Source organism: Entelurus aequoreus, linkage group LG07 (assembly GCF_033978785.1).
Source record: "Entelurus aequoreus isolate RoL-2023_Sb linkage group LG07, RoL_Eaeq_v1.1, whole genome shotgun sequence".
In the NCBI taxonomy this organism is placed as follows: Eukaryota; Metazoa; Chordata; class Actinopteri; order Syngnathiformes; family Syngnathidae; genus Entelurus; species Entelurus aequoreus.
Window position 1 is genome coordinate 48,112,402 of NC_084737.1, and position 22,252 is coordinate 48,134,653.

The 22,252-nt window shown below is 44.9% G+C and overlaps 1 protein-coding gene across 10 annotated transcripts in view; it reads left to right on the forward strand.

Moving 5' to 3' along the window:
- LOC133653943 (ERC protein 2) overlaps positions 1 to 22,252 on the forward strand; it is a 421,278-nt gene that overhangs the window by 50,414 nt on the left and 348,612 nt on the right. For 6 of the 10 annotated variants that reach the window (XM_062053792.1, XM_062053798.1, XM_062053794.1 and 3 more), the window contains 3 exons: positions 2,596 to 2,640; positions 12,469 to 12,624; positions 16,786 to 16,953. In XM_062053792.1, the coding sequence (XP_061909776.1) occupies positions 2,596 to 2,640; positions 12,469 to 12,624; positions 16,786 to 16,953 (369 nt within the window). The remainder of the gene's footprint in view (positions 1 to 2,595; positions 2,641 to 12,468; positions 12,625 to 16,785; positions 16,954 to 22,252) is intronic. The other 4 variants (XM_062053795.1, XM_062053797.1, XM_062053800.1 and 1 more) reach the window with 2 other exon arrangements.

A 22,252-nucleotide genomic window follows, 5' to 3' on the forward strand; every position in this document is an offset into this window, starting at 1 on the left:
TTTTTAAAGACTACTCCAATTGTTTAGCTGACTATTTATATCTGGGTGTGGCATTGCGTTAGTGTTTTACAAGAATAAATAAATAAAAACAGAATAATGTCACGTACACCATCTGATGTGTGGAGACATTTCACCCCAACCAATGTAGGCGGAAAGGCTGTGTACATTTGCAAATACTGTGCAAAGAGCTGCGTCAAAAATGCCACAAAGATGCAGCAGCATATAGACAAGTGCCCAATAATATATAATTATTGTAATTCCCCATTAATTCCCATATATCCCCATTAATTCCCATGCACGGTGTCCAACTTTGATTAATCAAAAAATGGTCAATATTTCCAAACTTCCCGAGCTTAACTTCCCGTGATAAATTTCCGGAAATTTACCGTAAACTTTCCACTCCTTCGCAACCCTAGTCAGAGGCGAGGAAAATAGGTGACTATAACGAAAATAAAAACTTAGGAAATTAGGAAATACAACAAAGCATAGATGGCCCTTGGGTTGACCATGGCTGTATTTTAATAATCAGGTATTTGTATGCAGAAAGTTGGTTTCAGCAACTCAAATAGTGGTTTGTACAGCTGCAAAAATACATATCATGTTCTCAATAACAAATCAATTCAGGGGGTTGCGAAAACATTTCTGTCCCCATAAAAGAATGAGGCATTAAATATAATAATTGAGAACCAATATCGGAAGTGTTGTCTGACATATTAACTCTCTTGCAACCGGTCTCTACAGTGCATGTATGTACAAACTGTAGATTATGTAATACCAGTAGATTTAATCAACACTATGACTCATCAAGCCGTTTACTGTAGAAGGGCTCTTGGTGAGCACTGATAGAAGGTGTAAATGGGGATAGACTACAGCTTTCCTATGATCTTGATAGGATAAGCAGTATAAAACACGGATGGATGGACTGGGCGACTATAACAGGCCAGTGTTTATTAACAACTAAGGAAATTAGTTTTGTGTTTGCATTTAATCATGTTGACATCTGTCTTGTCCTTGTCCTTTTTACCCACTAAGGAGCCACAATAAGTAGCTATAATAAATACTACTTCTTTCAAGAGTTTAACGGATTTAACTAACAAATAATTCAGTGCAGGACCAAATACTCCCCTTTATTTGTTGTAACCTACAATATTTGTGTGTGTGCCTACTTAGTTTGAGTAGTTTGTGTAGGGATCATTACAAATAAATGCTAGCATTAATTATTAATAGAAGATAGTTAAGAGCATGCGCAGTCAGAAGGTGCTACTGCATAAATGTAAACGTGACAAACATCTTTGAGAAAGCCTGGGAACAGACTGACCAGCGTATAATTGAGACACGCTGAGAGTATTATACTGTAGATCATATGACCTCTATTTCATTGTGTATCCAACCTATGGACGGACAGACAGAGAGCAGAAGAAAAAAAAGTGAAGAGGTAAGGGCATACATCTTGGGGTGAGGTTCGGACCAAGAAGTAGCTTAAGTATAAGAACAGTACATGCTCTTTGACAGACAACAGTTAGAGAGCTTTTCATTAAGTGCGAGGAGCTGTTGGCGTTGTGTACCTGGCACAAAGATGATGAACCGTCAAGCTTGTTTTTATCGGGTTCCTCCTCAAGAGCTTCATCGACGTAACCAACAGTCTGACCCAGCTAAGACCAGGGCTCTGCAGACTGTCTTTGATATCAAGGTATGACATCAGAGAATGTAATGCCTGAAGTAACAAGTTGCTATGTCTATGTCTACTTTGTTAATAGTTTAGCTTAATTCATAAACATACTGGTGTGTAATAATGAAAACAATTATTGACTGTTGTTTTAGAGCATACAGGGGGTGATTTGTTAATCACCCACCACACAACTTTAATTATTTAAAAGCTCTGCTGTAACGTGAGCTGAAATAGAAGAGTTGCCACTGTCCCAAATGTAGACAAAGGAAAACAAAGTTATTGTTACTTTTGCCGAGTGATGATTGCATTGGTGTCCGTGGCCACGTAAAGTTTATTACTCACCCATGCAATTGTACATATGATCAGTTAGTTCCCAATAGGGCTGTGAAAAATGCAATCGCCTGAGCCCATATGTGAAGGTGTGCAAACCACACACCCAAGCACAAACTCTCTCACACAAACACACGCACATGCACGCACACTAACACACTATTTAGTTTTAGCACATACATTTTTTCTTTACCTGCCTATTAACAAAATGCACATGTGCAAGGTGGACATGTCCAAACTAAATGCATATGGGAAGGATTCAATTTGACTGAATTCACTGGAGGTGAAACAAACACACCATTAGTTGACATACTGCAAGTCTGGCTGGGCTGCTATGAGAAAACATATTGTATTTAATGACACTGTCTTTTATTGCTGTTATGAATATTATTGGCCCTGCGATGAGGTGGCGACTTGTCCAGGGTGTACCCCGCCTTTCGCCCGAATGCAGCTGAGATAGGCTCCAGCACCTCCCGCGACCCCAAAAGGGACAAGCGGTAGAAAATGGATGGATGGATGGAATATTAAGGCAAAAGAGGGAATTCTGTTTGTCAAATCTGTAATGTGCATTGAGAACTTTTACTTTGTGATTACAGAATACCACACCTCATTTCTGTTTTGATCCTGATATTGTATGGCAGGTACAGTAGCCAGTGCTCATTTCTTGATATTTCTGTTTTCATTGGAATGCAGTGCCCTTTTGGAATCAATCCATTAACCAGTCAATCAGTCAATCTTTTCTTCTTTCTATGAGGGTCTTTTCTTTAAGTGAATGCTACGGCAACACATCAGACCATAAAGTATAGTTTATTTTACAGAAATCCACAAGAAGCAATGAAATTGATTCAATATTTGTGAGTGATGTTGCATTCGAGCAAAGGAATACAAAGTAGTTTGAACTAAGTTAAAATCACAACATATTTCTGTGAGTGTGCATGGAAATTTGCATGGTTTGTGCATGCTTTTGGAGGGTATTTGCAGCACCATGTTCTGGGTAAGATAGTAATAGAGGTCAGATGCTTACATGTTGCCTGTGGCTTGTGCTGATGGCATCATGCAATCTGCTTTCATTTATTGAATTAACTTTCTCTTCTCGTCCAAGGTTTAGCATTCAACGTATGTATGAACACAAGCAGCTAAACAACCCCAGAACTTGTCTATGGCAGATTCTTTCATTCCCTCATACATACATATTAGTTGCCAGTGTTGGAGCATCCTATTCAGGCATGTGTCTGTATCTGTTTCCCCTGTTTAGAGGAGGCAATGAGAAACTCTGATTGACAGTGGTCTAGGATTGTCCCGATACCAGGCCCCAATGTCGCTCTAATTTAGCCTCGACGTCACTTGCATGCGCAGTTCGATAAAGTGAAAACAAAGGAAGTTGACTGGAAGCCGTAAACAAACAAGGAAGTCGCTAATACTACAAAATAATATAAAAGTTGGCACCATAGATTCGGTCGCCACACATTAAAAATTAGTGTTTTTTTTACATGAAAATTATTTTAAGTATAGTTCTCGCCAGGGAAAGGGCGTAGTGCCATCTCCAAGTTGGGGAGGAGATCTTTCCCCATGTGGAGGAGTTCAAGTACCTTGAAGTCTTGTTCACGAGTGAGGGAAGAGTGGATCATGAGCTCGACAGGCGGATCGGTGCTGCGTTTTCAATAATGCGGACGCTGTATCAATCCGTTGTAGTGAAGAAGGAGCTGAGCCGGAAGGCAAAGCTCTCAATTTACTGGTCGATCTACGTTCCCATCCTCACCTATGGTCATGAGCTTTGGGTTATGACTGAAAGGACAAGATCTCGGGTACAAGCAGCCGAAATAAGTTTCCTCCGTCGGGTGGCGGGGCTCTCCCTTAGAGATAGGGTGAGAAGCTCTGTCATCCGGGGGGAGCTCAAAGTAAAGCCGCTGCTCCTCCACATCGAGAGGAGCCAGATGAGGTGGTTTCGGGCATCTGGTCAGGATGCCACCCGAACGCCTCCCTAGGGAGGTGTTTAGGGCACGTCCGACCGTCAGGAGGCCACAGGGAAGACCCAGGACACGTTGGGAAGACTATGTCTCCCGGCTGGCCTGGGAACGCCTCGGGATCCCCCGGGAGGAGCTAGACAAAGTGGCTGGGGAGAGGGAAGTCTGAGCGTCTCTGCTTAGGCTGCTGCCCCCGCGACTCGACCTCGGATAAGCAGAAGAAAATGGATGGATGGATAATGTATAAATGGATATACTGTATATAGTGTAATATATCTGTGAGGGTTGTAATCTTTTTATGTCTGTTAAAGGGGAACTGCACTTGCCTATTGTTCACAATCCTTATGGTGATGACAGATGGACTTTTTTTTAATGCATTCTAACTTGTACATAATCGTAAATAAAAGTCTCCTTACAGTGGAGCCAATTGCAGCTCCTCTATTTCGCCCATAAAATCCAATAAATAACCATTCAAAAACCGCCAACAATACTCCATTTACATTTCGTGATATGAATATTCACCAAGTATTTGTGATATTATTATTATAAGCGCTAACGCAGACAAACTATTTTTAGCGTCGCTGTGATCACAAGCCTGTGTATAATTTTGACTTGATCGACTGGTCAAGTGTGTCCTCGCTTCCTTGCTCCCTGGAAGTTTATTTTAGATCAGAAATCATGCATCTCACCTGGACAGAAGAAGTCTGAGGATCTATTCCGACAAGTTGGTACACTTTGATAGCCATTTAGGACCTAGAGGTGGCGAAAACGACACGAAGAGACACCTGGTCCTTTCCCATACCGTTTCTTTGTGAGGATTATGCTTTTTGATAATTTTCCTCCCAAGTGCAGCTGGAATAGGCTCCAGCAGCCCCACGACCTGGAGAGGGACAAGCGGTGGTAAATGGATGGATGTGGATTTCAATCGGATTTGAAGCACTTTGGACCGTTTAGACTGGCAAAAGAAATCCGATCTGTTTCACTTGAGGGCAAAAAAAATCAGATTTGATGTGCAGTATAAATGGGTCCTTCGTGGGTCCCTGCAATAAAACTAGACTGACTTTAGTTTGAGTTCTTTAATCTCTCTCTCAATCACACAAATATGCTTCTACGCCAACGGACTGTTTCCATGTCAATAATTTCAGCAGCTTTTTATGAAGTGATTCACAGACGTGTCGTAAGGTACTATGAGCTAGCAGAGCCGCCGCTTAAGTTTTTTCAGAAAAAATAATATTAATAATAGTTCTGACATGTAGAGGACTGGGATGTTTATTACAATTTTGTGAGAGCTTTCCAATTTTGCGTTGACTCATGTCAAGTCAAACTTTTTATATATATGTAGCACATTAAAACAACTTAAGTTGACCGAAGTGCTGCACAGGGCACAATAAAAGCAATAAAAACAATGACTAATATGATAAGCAGTATCAAATGATAGCATATTTTTGTTAAAAAACTCTTGAGGTAAAAACAATATAAAACCTAGGTGTTATTTGCGGAATGCTTATGAAATTATTGGGTTTTTAGCAGGGTTTTAAGATGCTCTAATATTTTAGCAGCCCTAATTTGCAGAAGCAGACACATCTGTACACTTTTCCGCCGTGAGTTTGATGAACCTGCCTAAGCCCTTGGCTTGGATTGGCTCTGCCTCTTACTGGTGCGTGGTTTGCGTAACCAACGGAAAATGCCTCGGCTTCTGATTGGCGTTGTCTCTCCTTCGTGCGCACTTTGCGTAACCAACCCGATGGCGCTGTGGGCGCGGGATAATGCGCACCGAACACCCACAACTGCATCTAAGTCAAATTGACCGGTTTTAAAAAAGGTAGACGCTTGTTTGATGATTGTTACATTTCAAATGATAATATTGATGATAATAGAGGTTAAATGCTACTATTCTTTATCAATATTAGAAAATAAAAATGCAGATACCGATAAACAAAAGGCTGATGTTGATATGTCAAAATGTGACATGGAATTGTTGCTCTAATTAAATTAAAGTTAAAGTACCCATGATTGTCACACACACACTAGGTGTGGCGAAATTATTTTCTGCATTTGACCCTTCACCCTTGATGACCCCCTGGGAGGTGAGGGGAGCAGCGAGCAGCAGCGGTGGCTGCGCCCGGGAATAATTTTGGCAATTTAACCCCCAATTCCAACCCTTGATGCTGAGTGGAGGTAATGGGTCCCATTTTTTATAGTCTTTGGTATGACTTGGCCGGGGTATGAACTCACGACCTACCGATCTCAGGGCGGACACTCTAACCACTAAGCCACTGAGCAGGTGATGCTAGAATAATGCTAGAATACTGCAAGTTACTGTATTCGTAGGGAGAAAGAGGAGAATTTCTGTTCGACAAAAGATTGTTGTCAAGACTTGGTCTTTGGCGTGGTTTGCTCTCCCGTGGTGCAAAAGAATTGGAACGGACGTGGCGTGCAGGTAAAGACATAGTTTAATTATTACTATAAACTCAAACAAAAGGTACAAACAAAAGGCGCTCACAGCGGAGGTAAAAAACTTGACTAGGAAAAAACAAAAGGCGCGCACAATGGCGGAGAACTATGAACATTAAACAAAAACTTACGTGACAAGGAACTGTGAACATGGCATGAATGTGTGATGTCGCCAGGACGAACAACAGAAACAGAAAAGCCTATATAGTGACATGAAAAGTGAAAACAGGTGCGTGACTAACTGTGAACAGGTGCATGACATGACTGTGAAAACGTGAGACAGGTGTGTGTGAGTCCAAACGTGGAACAGGTGAAACTAATGGTTGCTATGGTGACAAACAAAACCAGGAAGTGAAACCAGGAACTAAGGAAGTGTCCAAAAAACAAAACAGCACATGGCCAAACAAAAACATGAACACAGACATGACAGAACCCCCCCCTTACGGACAGATCCCAGATGTCCAAAAACAAAAAACAGGATCAAGAGTCATGGGAGGGGGGGAGGGGGACATGGCGGTGGGTCGCCAGACCAGGTGTCCCCGAATCCACCGGGGCAGAGTCAGGTGGCGGCGGCGGGTAGACCGCCGCTGAACCTGACGAGGTGGGCGACCTGGGAATGGCCACATTCGTGGCAGACGAGGAGGTCGGCGCACCTGGCGTGGCGGACGCCCATGGAATGGCCACATCCTTGGCCGACGAGGAGGTGGGCGCGTTGTCGTGGCAGGCGGCGAAGCTTGGCGTGGTGCGTCAGGCGGCGAAGCTTGGCGTGGCGGGTCTTGACGAGGGTCTTGGTCTTGGCATGGGTCTTGGTCTTGGTCTTGGCGAGGGTCTGGGTCTTGGTCTTGGTCTTGGACTTGGCGTGGTTGGTCTTGGTCTTGGACACTTGGCGGGTCTTGGTCTTGGTCACTTGGCGGGTCTTGGTCACTTGGCGGGTCTTGGTCTTGGTCACTTGGCGGGTCTTGGTCTTGGTCACTTGGCGGTTCTTGGTCTTGGTCACTTGGCGGTTCTTGGTCACTTGGCGGTTCTTGGTCACTTGGCGGTTCTTGGTCACTTGGCGGTTCTTGGTCACTTGGCGGTTCTTGGTCACTTGGCGGTTCTTGGTCACTTGGCGATTCTTGGTCACTTGGCGATTCTTGGTCTTGGTCACTTGGCGGGTCTTGGTCTTGGCTTTGGTCTTGGCGGCGTGGGGCAGCCACGGGCGGCACTTGGCGGCGTGGGGCAGCCACGGGCGGCACTTGGCGGCGTGGGGCAGCCACGGGCGGCACTTGGCGGCGTGGGGCAGCCACGGGCGGCACTTGGCGGCGTGGGGCAGCCACGGGCGGCACTTGGCGGCGTGGGGCAGCCACGGGCGGCACTTGGCGGCGTGGGGCAGCCACGGGCGGCACTTGGCGGCGTGGGGCAGCCACGGGCGGCACTTGGCGGCGTGGGGCAGCCACGGGCGGCACTTGGCGGCGTGGGGCAGCCACGGGCGGCACTTGGCGGCGTGGGGCTGCGACTGGCGGCACTTGGCGGCGTGGGGCTGCGACTGGCGGCGCTTGGCGTGGAGCAGGCACTGGCGGCGCTTGGCGTGGAGCAGGTACTGGTGGCGCTTGGCGTGGAGCAGGTACTGGTGGCGCTTGGCGTGGAGCAGGTACTGGTGGCGCTTGGCGTGGAGCAGGTACTGGTGGCGCTTGGCGTGGAGCAGGTACTGGTGGCGCTTGGCGTGGAGCTGGGCGTGGAGCAGGTGGATCTTGGCATGGTCGAAAAACTGGTGGTGGCGGCCGTGCTGGTGGCTGTGGCTTGGCAGGTCGAAAGACAGGTGGTGGGGGTCGTGCTGGAGGCTGTGGCTTGGCGTGACGAAAGACAGGTGGTGGGGGTCGTGCTGGTGGCTGTGGCTTGGCAGGTCGAAAGACAGGTGGTGGTGGTCGTGCTGGAGGCTGTGGCTTGGCGTGACGATGCTGACCCACCCCACCTGAACAATTCCCAGCCCTAGCCCCCCCCTCAAGGAGCGGATCCCAGACGCGCTCCCCGCGGTCTGGAACCGTCTTTTGGGGTGGGCGGAGGGGGTTCAGGAGGAGGGCAGAATCCTCCCCTCTAAATTGTCCAAAAGGTCTTTCGTTCCCCCCCACCTGGGCTTTTGTGGGTGAAAAAAAAATTTCTGACTTGGGCGTGGCATGAGTCCTGGGGGGCGGGGCATGAAAATTGGGTGACTGTGATTGACAGGATCTGATTTCTAAAAACATGTCTTGGTAATATTTAATCATGGATTTAGAGTCTTTGGTTGGATGTGGCTGACAAGAAAAAGAGTTCAGGGGAAAAAAATCCATGACGTCACCCACTGGCAGCGGCGTGACGTCGTCCTGGGGAAGCCGGGCTGGCTGCAGCTCGTTTCCGCCCGGAGGGGGAGGAGCTTGCGGGAACGATGCGTCCTTTCCAATGCTTGTGGAAGCCCTCCCTGACGTCCTTCGTTGGGAGCGGCGCTTCCGGGACTGCGGTGACGCAGCGCCATCCTCGGACCAAAGGGAGCTGATCGGCACCAGTTTGCCGGTCGGACCCCACATGAGATCCCTGCGCTCCATGGGGGAATGGCGGAGTGTCTCGGCTTCCATGGCGCGCAGGACCTCCCACGTTACCTCGTCAAAATTGTCCCATTTTTTTGCGGGAGAGCTCTCGTGCTGGCGACATCTGTCAAGACTTGGTCTTTGGCGTGGTTTGCTCTCCCGTGGTGCAAAAGAATTGGAACGGACGTGGCGTGCAGGTAAAGACATAGTTTAATTATTACTATAAACTCAAACAAAAGGTACAAACAAAAGGCGCGCACAATGGCGGAGAACTATGAACATTAAACAAAAACTTACGTGACAAGGAACTGTGAACATGGCATGAATGGGTGATGTCGCCAGGACGAACAACAGAAACAGAAAAGCCTATATAGTGACATGAAAAGTGAAAACAGGTGCGTGACTAACTGTGAACAGGTGCATGACATGACTGTGAAAACGTGAGACAGGTGTGTGTGAGTCCAAACGTGGAACAGGTGAAACTAATGGTTGCTATGGTGACAAACAAAACCAGGAAGTGAAACCAGGAACTAAGGAAGTGTCCAAAAAACAAAACAGCACATGGCCAAACAAAAACATGAACACAGACATGACAATTGTAGGATGATGGAAAGTTAAGAAGACAGTTATTTAAGTTTGGATACTGTAGATCTGGAACTTTGTCCTTCGTTATGACTGACTCGTAAAAAACACGCCTGCATACAGTAGTACGCATCAGTTATGTTTAACCAAATACGTGTTGTATTGCTCAAACATTGGTAGTGGTAATCTACACTGAACAAAAATATAAACGCAACACTTGTTTTTGCTCCCATTTTTCACGAGTTGAACTCAAACATCTAAAAATTTTACTAGACACACAAAAGACCTATTTCTCTCAAATATTGTTGACAGATCTGTCTAAATCTGTGTTAGTTACCGTATTTTTCGGAGTATAAGTCGCTCCGGAGTATAAGTCGCACCTGCCGAAAATGCATAATAAAGAAGGGAAAAAACATATAAGTCGCACTGGAGTATGAGTCGCATTTTTTGGGGACATTTATTTGATAAAACCTAACACCAAGAATAGACATTTGAAAGGCAATTTAAAATAAATAAAGAATAGTGAACAACAGGCTGAATAAGTGTACGTTATATGACGCATAAATAACCAACTGAGAACGTGCCTGGTATGTTAACGTAACATATTATGGTAAGAGTCATTCAAATTACTATAACATATAGAACATGCTATACGTTTACCAAACAATCTGACACTCCTAATCGCTAAATCCGATGAAATCTTATACGTCTAGTCTCTTACGTGAATGAGCTAAATAATATTATTTTATATTTTACGGTAATGTGTAAATAATTTCACACAAGTCGCTCCTGAGTATAAGTCGCACGCCCGGCCAAACTATGAAAAAAAAAAACTGCGACTTATAGTCATAAAAATACGGTATTATTTTTTCTTTGACGAGATAATCCATCCCACCTCACAGGTGTTTGCATATCAAAATGCTGATTAAACAGCATGAATATTGCAAAGGTGTTTTATCACACAGCACAGTGCCACAAATGTTGAAAGTTTCGAGGGAGCGTGCAGTTGGCATGCTGACTGCAGGAATGTCCACCAGAGCTGTATTGATTGTTCTTTTATCTACCATAAGCCGTCTCCAAAGGCGTTTCAAAGAACAGTACATCCCACCGGCCTCACAACCGCAGACCATGTGTAACCACACCAGCCCATGACCCCCACATCTAGCAGGTGCACCTCCATGATCGTCTGAGACCAGTCACCCAGACAGCTGCTGCAACAATTGGTTTGCATAAACAAATAATTTCTGCACAAACTGTGAGAAACCGTCTCAGGGAAGCTCATCTGCATGCTCATCATCCTCATCGGGGTCTTGACGTGACTGCAGTTCCTCATCGTAACCGACTTGAGTGGGCAAATGCTCACATTCGATGGCGTCTGGCACGTTGGGGAGGTATTCTCTTCATGGATGAATCCCGGTTTTCACTGTTCAGGGCAGATGGCAGACAGCGTGTGTGGCGTCGTGTGGGAGACCGGTTTGCTGATGTCAACATTGTGAATTGAGTAACCCATGAAGTTATGTTATGGGCAGTCGTATGTTATAGACAAAAAACGCAAATGCATTTTATTGATGGCTTTTTGAATGCACAGAGATACAGTGACGAGATCCTGAGGCCCTTTGTTGTGCCATTCCCTGGAGACCATCACCTCATGTTGCAGAATGACAATGCACAGCCCCATGTTGCAAGACTCTGTACACAATTCCTGGAAACTGAAAACATCCCAGTTATTGCATGGCCAGCATACTCACCGGACATGTCATCCATTGAGCATGTTTGGGATGTTGTGGACTGGCGTATACGACAGCGTGTTCCAATTTCTGCCAATATCCAGCAACTTCGCACAGCCATTGAAAAGGAGTGGACCATCATTCCACAGGCCACAATCAACAATCTGATCAACTCTATGTGAAGGAGATGCGTTGCACTGCGTGAGGCAAATGGTGGTCACACCAGATGCTGACTGCTTTTCTGACCCCCCCCCCCAAAAAACTTCACATTTCAGAGTAGCCTTTTATTATGGGCAGCCTAAGGCACACCTGTGCAATAATCATGCTGTTTAATCAGCATCTTGATATGCCACACCTGTGAGGTAGCGTGGATTATCATGGCGAAGAAGAAGTGCTCACTAACACATATTTAAAGACATTTGTGAATAATATTTGAGAGGAATAGGTCTTTTGTGTATATTGTAAAAGTTGTACAAACGTTTGTAGATCTTTGAGTTCAATTTATGAAAAATGGGAGCAAAAACAAAAGTGTTGCGTTTATATTTTTGTTCACTATATCTTTGTAGCCACAGCTGCCCTTGGGTAGATTAATGAAAATGTGGCTGACAATTTGCAGACAGACATTCATTCACATTTATACACTAGTGTTAGTGGCACTGGGAGCGGTGAAGGACCCTGAAGTTTCTGGATGGTCGCTCTGCTATCTGAACCTTGCTACCCTAACATATGTTTAAATGCATGTTTAAAGTTTCCAAGTGGCTGTATGAGTACATGCCATAGTTCTATCATTCCAGGGCCAAACCAACCAATACCGAGATTAGAAAAACATAAAATGGTTTCCGTTTCTGTCAGTGACACGGTAATATTGATGTTGTAGTGCTGTGTTTTTAACATGGACAATGTTGATTGTGTCACACACAATGGTTATTCTGATGTGCAAGTGGTACATAGTAATGTTTTGTATCCTTAAGATCAAGTCTACCTCAATATGTGTACCCAAAGCTTTCTATTTTCTAACTGTATGATAGTCCAAGAACAATAGCCTTTTGGACAACATACTTCTCCATCTTAGCCATTAGGGTGTAGATGATCAAATGGACAGCTTGAAAGAAAGCTGAGTGCTTAATCGCTGACACATAAGACAAATGGTCTCTTATCAAAGTCAGATCTCACTCTTTGCCTGCCTGCTGTTGTGGATGCAGGACACCAAGATCTCTTCATTGGAGCGGAATATCAGAGACTTAGAAGATGAAGTCCAGATGTTAAAGACCAGCAGCCTGCTCCATCCTGATGACAGGCAGGATGAGCTCAAGCAGGTGGAGGTCTACAAGAGCCATTCTAAATTCACAAAGTCCAAGGTAGAATATTTTAGACAGCTCTGCATTGTGTGACCTGAGTGTTGCATGCTGGTATAAAAAACTTAGTAATAACTGTCCAAGAACCAGTTATTTGCATGTAGCGAACGCATGGTTGGGTAGCATAGAGAATGTACCCACAGTTCTTTAAGTTTGTCCATTTAAGGAGAACTTGAGCCGATCATAGTTTACTTTGGACAAAAGGCAGACTACACCCAGGATTGGTCATCAGTCAGGGGCTTTCATTCATACTCACATTCACACAATGAAAATGGTGAATATGTAAAAGAACACAGTTGTCGAATGAAATGTGTATTTTTTTTTTTTTTTGGCAATGTGGGGACCCAAATGCAAAAAGTTATTTGTGATAGTAGCTGTACAGTTGTGACTCGCTAAATGTCTTCCTCAGCAAAACGTTAAAGCCCAATTTTTTGAGGTTGGGGTTTTTGTTTCGTCAGGAGTTCAACAACGTATATTGTTTTAATGATGAATCAGACCATTGTGAAACTTTTTCTTTTTGAGTCATTGATGTTTTTTTGATGGCTCATTTGTCAGTGCATTAGGGTAAGTTCCTAATTCAATTACTGACTAGATGTTCTTATGAATGGGGCTGTCAGAGCAGTGGGAATCCAATCCAAGAGAAAACTAAAACAATAAACCTAGCTAACACTCCCATACTTTGGCTTTCTGTGTTCAGCAAGACAGAAACACTTGCATAAATGTAAGTATTTGAAGGTTATACGGTATAGCCTGGTAATGGATGTGGTGGTGTCTAATGTAGAGGTGTTTGATTTGAGAGAACCAAGGTGACAATATTTATCTTTTGCTCTCAAAACAAATGTTTGCTTTCTTATATTTTTGTCTTTGGAGGAGCAGGCCTCATCCCCATTTGTGTCCTCTATCAGACCAGCTCCCATCTTCCTACTCTCTCCTTAGCAATCCTGGATCACTGAACAAGCACAAGTACTCATATTAGTCAATATCAAATTTTAACATTTGAGCGTATTACTGTTAGTCTTGCACTGATCCATTCTTTTTTTCTTTCCTCTAATATATCGTGCTCTCTGACCTCACCATTACCTTGACTTTTCTTCCTTTTGGCTCCTACTCTTTAGGGCAAGTATTTGGAAGCAAGCGCTGGTCCAGTCTTAATTTTACAGCAATTACAGAAATCTCTCTCCCAATCACCTTGTTCCATTTTTGGCACTAGAAGTCATGAGATGACAATCTTTTGAACATAGCACAGAAAGCTCTCTCTGTTCCAGCTATTAATTTCCGCTGTGAACATTTTGCTTACGCTGTCTCATGCAGTTCTGCATTATTTACAGAGGTGGGTAGAGTAGCCAGAAATTGTACTCAAGTAAGAGTACTGTTACTTTAGAGTTTTATTACTCCAGTAAAAGTAAGGAGAAGTCAAAGTAAAAAGTATGTTGTGAAAAAACTACTCAAGTACTGAGTAACTGATGAGTAACCTGTTCGTTTAATGATGACGGCAACAAATAATGCACAAAAACATAAAAATAGCAATGAACAAATTCAGATCCAGGAATATCTCTTAAGCAACTAAAACAATAATATATTAAATAATAATACATTAAAATAAAAAAAAATGAAGGCAAATTGAGCCACAACAACTTAACAGCACCATAGGCTCAGTAGGCAGAGGAAAATAACAAGTTCGCCTTTACGCAAACCATAAACTGATAGGTGTGGGCTGCACCTGAGAACACACTGTGCACTTCTGATTGGTGTTTGTATGCATGCGTGAGTGTGTGTGCGACTCTGCGTGTGTGTGTGTGTGTGTGTCTCTTGTCTGTCTGTCAGTCTATGCGGCTGCAGTGCGTTCATAAATGTCCCCACACGATGTACATTTGACAGTGATTCATAGCAGGGAAGCTAACATCAGCCTACGGTGACAGCCAAAATATCTACTAACGTTACTTACCGCGATGTGCTTCCTCAAACTTGACGTTGAGTTCGTGTAAGCTAAAATGTCCACTTGTTTGGGGAGACACATATGACAACGCATTACATAACTGTTTTTTTGGTTGTCTGAAGCGTGAACATCGATTTTATGTGAGGCCAGGGGTGTTTGCGTTCGTTGTTGTCTCTGCCATTGTTGTTGTTTGCCGCTGAAACTTTATGTGCAGATAATCATGTGTTATGAGAGTAGCATATGTGTGTGGCCCTTTTATTTTTTTAATTTTTTTTTATTTTTATAAACCTTTATTTATAAATTTCAACATTTACAAACAGTTGAAAATAATAATCAAAGTAAGTACAAAAACAGTACAAAACAGCGCCAGGGGGTTGTAAATTCAAAGTAACTAAAATAGAATGCAAAAAATATATATATATAATAAACAAAGTGCAAAGCCATAGGCTCACTCAATCTCAGTAAATAACTTAAATTTGGAACATAGCATCATCGTTTTCACAGCTTTTTGGTTGTTAGAGGTAGAGAGTGTTTTAATGTAGAGTTCTACATTTTTTTAAAGGCACAAAAAACAGGTCGGGTATTGAGAAACTTACCTTTATGAATATAAAACTTAGCCAATAGTATAATGAGGTTGCAAAGGTAAAATTCATTTTCAAATGTTTTTTCATACAGTGTAAAACCAAATATCACATCTTTAAAACAAAGCACAAATTTGTCATGAATATTGTCCAGCATGAAGCGACAGATGCCCTGCCATAGTGATCGAGTGCTTTCACAAGTCCAAAACAGGTGGTTAACAATCTCTGGATGCATGTTACATAAGGTGCAGGTAACATCAATGTCCTTCTTGTATCTAACCATCACAGTCTTTACAGGGTAATAACGGTCAATGATTTTAAAAGATATCTCTTTGACTTTGTTGGTAAGTAAATACCTGTTAGGAAGGGACCATGTTTTGACCCAGCAGATGTCATTCACAACATTATTCCAAAGTGTAATTACATAGGAGACAGACACACAATCATTTTGGAATAAGCTGCGGATTTTTCTGTTATTTTTCTGATCAAAACAAAGTTTCCCCACAGGAGTGTCAAGTGGATCATTCACAATTTTTACAGCAGAAAGAGGAGCTGTGTGTGGCCCTTTAATAGGTGACAGCATGTGAAGTGAGCGACGTCAGTGAGTGTGTGGGCGAGCGAGTTGAGGGAGCAATAGCGTGAGTGCGGGGAGTGGCTAGTGTTTTGTTGGACTGGCTGTGTGCAGACATCAATAAAGTTACGATTTGCAACTAATCGCCGGACTCCTCATTTAACCTGGAGTCCGGAGCTGTGGAGACCCACTGCCGGGTAGAGTGAAGGGTGTTGCCACCGAGATACATCGGTCCTGGAGGAGTGTCTCCCCTGCGCTACTTGACTACGGTCTGGGAACCGGAAGCAGGAAAGGTGCAACACATGTGACCGCCTAGCTCTGTTTGATTGGTGAAACGGAGTCCAACGTCACCAGTGACTGCATTTTATTGGTGAAACGTCACCAGTGACTGTATTTGATTGGTGAAACGCAGGCATGCGATAGATCCTACTTTGAAGGTCTGTCTGACAAACCAAAACAAACAAAGCATGCATTAACAGATCGATAAAAATCAGTAGCGAGTAGCAAGCTGAATGTAGATAAATGGAGCGGAGTAAAAGTAGCGTTTCTTCTCTATAAATATACTCAAGTAAAAGTAAAAGTATGTTGCATTAAAACTACTCTTAGAAGTAGTATTTATCCCAAAAGTTACTCAAGTAGATGTAACGGAGTAAATGTAGCGTGTTACTACCCACCTCTTGATTATTTCTCATGTGTTTTGTAGTTGCAAAGACTGTTACACCAGTAACTTATCTTTAGCTAAATGAATTGGTGGCGGTAAAGATCAGCAATCAATTGTTTGATGCTGCACATGACCTCTTGATGTCCACATTTTATTGAATTCTGAAGGGATGGGAAGGAAAGGGATTTTTTTACATGTTGGGAAAACATATTGTGTGATTGTATGTCTCTGTCTCCTGGATTAAGTTTTCTTCCCACTGTTTTTTCAACATTAAGAACAAGCAAAGCATTCACAAATTATTTAAGCTACTAGGAATTTGTCTGCCATAGTGTAATAATAAGAAAATGTGTTATTGTATATGTACATTTCTGTGCCCTCGTGAATGACTAACCACATGTTTGTGTGCGTCTGTCAGATAGAGCAGCTGAAGCTAGAGCTCAACAAGAAGGAGTCCGAGATGCAAGCCCTGCAGACCAAATTGGAAACACTAACCAATCAGAATTCAGACTGCAAGCAACACATTGAGGTGCTAAAGGAGTCACTCAATGCTAAGGAGCAACGTGCAAATACACTGCAGACAGAGGTTAGTTTAAACTTCAATTAATTATTGTCTATTGTCAAAGCAAAAATGTGTAATGATTTTTAATAGCAGACACAAGATGGTCGATGTACACATTCCTTAATTTTTTACCAATATCCTCTTAATAGTGAAGACTCTCCCAGGTGATTTTGAGTGGGCAAGTGAGGTATGCCTTGGCCTAGTGGTTAGAGTGTCCGCCCTGAGATCGGTAGGTCGTGAGTTCAAACCCGAGTCATACCAAAGACTATAAAAAATGGGACCCATTACCTCCACTCAGCATCTAGGGTTGGAATTAGGGGTTAAATCGCCAAAATGATTCCCGGGCGCGGCCATGGCTGCTGCTCACTGCTCCCCTCACCTCCCAGGGGTTGAGGGTGATGGGTCAAATGCAGAGGATAATCTCACCACACCTAGTGTGTGTGTGACAATCATTGGTACTTCAACTTCAACTTAAAATAGTTCCTGGTGGATCAACGGCACATATTGTATTGACAGATGACGAGTCAGACTAACACCTTTTGAGCTAAAAGTTCATACAGAATGCAAGGTTTTAGACTGTAGAAGCTGACCGGATTTAAAGTCCACACAGAAGGGTTGGAGGCAAAATTCAAACCCAGCACCTACGGACTGTGAGGCAGGCATACTAAGCACGCACACCACCAGGTTACCCATGGCATATCAAATGTAAATGTCACCATATACCGTATTTTTCGGATTATAGATCGCAGTTTTTTTCATAGTTTGGCCGGGTGTGCGACATATACTCCGGAGCGATTTATGTGTGAAATTATTAACACATTACTGTAAAATAACAAATAATATTATTTATCTCATTCTCGTAAGAGACGAAGCAAATGTCCGCAATCGTCACACACACGTCAGCAATCGTCACACACGTCAACCAATAAGAATTCGGCGGGGGCGGGTCATGGCAGAAGTGCATTGTGGGTCATGGGATGCTAACAGCTGCTACAACCGTAGCTATTAAAATGGATTATTTCAACATTGGCGGTAACTTATAAAAACTGAGAAGGGCTGAACTAAAATGGCACCGAAAAGGAAATCATATACTGCAGATTACAAGCCGGACGTAGTGAAATATGCAGCGATCGAGCAGCAGAAAGAAAGGAAACGGCGCATACCAGAGGCGACACCGGGGAGGAAGATTTCATCGGATTTAGCGATCGGGAGTGACAGATTGTTTGGTAAACGTATAGCATGTTCTATAAGTTATAGTTATTTGAATGACTCTTACCATAATATGTTACGTTAACATACCAGGCACGTTCTCAGTTGGTTATTAATGCGTCATATGGCATACACTTATTCAGCCTGTTGTTCACTATTCTTTATTTATTTTAAATTGCCTTTCAAATGTTTATTCTTGGTGTTGGATTTTATCAAATAAATTTCCCCCAAAAATGCGATTTATACTCCAGTGCGACGTATATATGATTTTTTCCTTCTTTATTGTGCATTTTCGGCCGGTGCGACTTATACTACGGAGCGACTTATTGTCTGAAAAATACGGTAACTATATGGACAAAAGTATTATAAGTATCCAGTGTCACATATATAATACTGTGCTTGGAATTCTGACAAAAAATTCAGACTTTGGAATCCCTGCATATGCACACCTCCACGCAATTTGTAAATATTAGGTGTGTGTATCTTTGGACACCTCACGTTTCGATTGTGATTCTGAGGTTAACGATTCAATTCAAAATTGTTTCTCAATTCAAGACAATTCTCGATTTACAAGCAATACTTTTTTAGTAACAAAGAGTGCCAGTTCTATTGTTAACTAAATTCCTCCGTCAGGGAGTCAAACAGCTCTGATTAATTGTTATATTACTTTAAAGACAACTGGCAATGTCTAAAAAATTTAAGGTTTTATAATGAATGAGAAAATGAATTTGAAATCTCATGTAAAAAATATACAACAAAGTGCAATAAATATTTCAATAATGAATAATAATAATAATATGTACTTGACCAAGTACTTGGCTCACCACCCATAGCAGGGGCCATAGAGGTCGGGTGCAGTGTGAGCTGGGCGGCAGCCGAAGGCAGGGCACTTGGCGGTCCGATCCTCGGCTACAGAAACTAGCTCTTGTGACGTGGAACGTCACCTCGCTGGAGGGGAAGGAGCCTGAGCTAGTGCGCGAGGTCGAGAAGTTCCGGCTAGATATAGTCGGACTCACTTCGCAAACAGCAAGGGCTCTGGAACCAGTTCTCTCGAGAGGGGCTGAACTCTCTTCCACACTGGCGTTGCACGCAGTGAGAGGCGACGGGCTGGGGTGGCAATTCTTGTTGCCCCCTGGCTCAGAGCCTGCACGTTGGAGTTCAACCCAGTGGACGAGAGGGTAGCTTCCCTCCGCCTTCGGGTGGGGGGACGGGTCCTGACTGTGGTTTGCGCTTACGTGCCAAACGGCAGCTCAGAGTACCCACCCTTTTTGGATTCACTCGAGGGAGTACTTGAGAGTGCTCCCCCGGGTGATTCCTTCGTTCTACTGGGGGACTTCAACGCTCATGTTGGCAGTGAAACCTGGAGAGGCGTGATTGGGAAGAATGGCCGCCCGGATCTGAACCCGAGTGGTGTTTTGTTATTGGACTTTTGTGCCCGTCACAGATTGTCCATAATGAACACCATGTTCAAACATAAGGGTGTCCATATGTACACTTGGCACCAGGACACCCGCAGTTCCATGATCGACTTTGTAATTGTGTCATCGGATTTGCGGCCTCATGTTTTGGACACTCGGGTGAAGAGAGGGGCGGAGCTTTCTACCGATCACCACCTGGTGGTGAGTTGGCTGCGATGGTGGGGGAGGATGCCGGACAGACCTGGCAGGTCCAAACGCATTGTGAGGGTTTGCTGGGAACGTCTGGCAGAGTCTCCTGTCAGAGAGAGTTTCAATTCCCACCTCCGGAAGAACTTTGAACATGTCACAAGGGAGGTGCTGGACATTGAGTGGACGATGTTCCGCACCTCTATTGTCGAGGCAGCTGATTGGAGCTGTGGCCGCAAGGTAGTTGGTGCCTGTCGTGGCGGTAATCCTAGAACCCGTTGGTGGACACCGGCGGTGAGGGATGCCGTCAAGCTGAAGAAGGAGTCCTATCGGGTTCTTTTGGCTCATAGGTCCCTGTCCTGAGGCAGCGGACGGGTACCGACAGGCCAAGCGGTGTGCGGCTTCAGCGGTTGCACAGGCAAAAACTTGGACATGGGAGGAGTTCGGGGAAGCCATGGAAAACGACTTCCGGACGGCTTCGAAGCGATTCTAGACCACCATCCGCCGCCTCAGGAAGGGGAAGCAGTGCACTATCAACACCGTGTATGGTGAGGATGGTGTTCTGCTGACCTCGACTGCGGATGTTGTGGATCGGTGGAGGGAATACTTCGAAGACCTCCTCAATCCCACCAACACGTCTTCCTGTGAGGAAGCAGTGCCTGGGGAATCTGTGGTGGGCTCTTCTATTTTTGGGGCTGAGGTTGCTGAGGTAGTTAAAAAGCTCCTCGGTGGCAAGGCCCCGGGTGCAGATGCGATCCGCCCGGAGTTCCTTAAGGCTCTGGATGCCGTGGGGCTGTCTTGGTTGACAAGACTCTGCAGCATCGCGTGGACATCGGGGGCGGTACCTCTGGATTGGCAGACCGGGGTGGTGGTTCCTCTCTTTAAGAAGGGGAACCGGAGGGTGTGTTCTAACTATCGTGGGATCACACTCCTCAGCCTTCCCGGTAAGGTCTATTCAGGTGTACTGGAGAGGAGGCTATGCCGGATAGTCGAACCTCGGATTCAGGAGGAACAGTGTGGTTTTCGTCCTGGTCGTGGAACTGTGGACCAGTTTGCCCAACCAGTCTACTTGTGCTTTGTGGACTTGGAGAAGGCATTCGACCCAGAGAGTATGGGGTATCGGACTGTCTGATTGTGGCGGTCCGCTCCCTGTATGATTAGTGTCAGAGCTTGGTCCGCATTGCCGGCAGTAAGTCGGACACGTTTCTAGTGAGGGTTGGACTCCGCCAAGGCTGCCCTTTGTCACCGATTCTGTTCATAACTTTTTTGGACAAAATTTCTATGCGCAGTCAAGGCGTTGAGGCGATCCGGTTTGGTGGCTGCAGGATTAGGTCTCTGCTTTTTGCAGATGATGTGGTCCTGATGGCTTCATCTGGCCAGGATCTTCAGCTCCCACTGGATCGGTTCGCAGCTGAGTGTGAAGCGACTGGGATGAGAATCAGGACCTCCAAGTCCGAGTCCATGGTTCTCGCCCGGAAAAGGGTGGAGTGCCATCTCCGGGTTGCGGAGGAGACCCTGCCCCAAGTGGAGGAGTTAAAGTACCTCAAGGTCTTGTTCACGAGTGAGGGAAGAGTGGATTGTGAGATCGACAGGCGGATCGGTGCGGGGTCTACAGTAATGCGGACGCTGTATCGATCCGTTGTGGTGAAGAAGGAGCTGAGCCGGAAGGCAAAGCTCTCAATTTACCCGTCGATCTACGTTCCCATCCTCACCTATGGTCATGAGCTCTGGGTCATGACCGAAAGGACAAGATCACGGGTACAAGCGGCCAAAATTAGTTTCCTCCGCCGGGTGGCGGGGCTCTCCCTTAGAGATAGGGTGAGAAGCTCTGTCATCCGGGAGGAGCTCAAAGTAAAGCCGCTGCTCCTCCACATCGAGAGGAGCCAGGCGAGGTGGTTCGGGCATCTGGTCAGCATGCCACCCGAACGCCTCCCTGGGGAGGTGTTTAGGGCACGTCCGACCGGTAGGAGGCCACAGGGAAGACCAAGGACACGTTGGGAAGACTATGTCTCCCGGCTGGCCTGGGAACACCTCAGGATGCCCCGGCAAGAGCTGGACGAAGTGGCTGGGGAGAGGGAAGTCTGGGCTTCCCTGCTTAGGCTGCTGCCCCCGCGACCCGACCTCGGATAAGCGGAAGAAGATGGATGGATGGATGGATCTTGAACTTTATTGAAACTGAGATATTATTCATCTCATATGTGCACCATATCTGACTTAACTAATATTAAGATATCTGTTGTGTTCAATGATGTTGACAGAGTTGGCTGGAAGTGAAGGAGTGAGTGTTGTTCGGGAGTTGGTAGCAGGAGCTGTTTGGCTTCTTTCAGCTCCGGGTGATGACGTAGGATATGGGCTTGGACATTTGAAGTGCTCCCCAAGTACAGTACTTGATTTTCTTTTTGTAGATTTTGCACACTGCATATGTCATGTCAAGCTCCCGCTTATCAGGGAAATTGTTGGACCCGAAGTACATCCAAACATTTGCCTTCAGCGAAGACGGACCTGGCTGT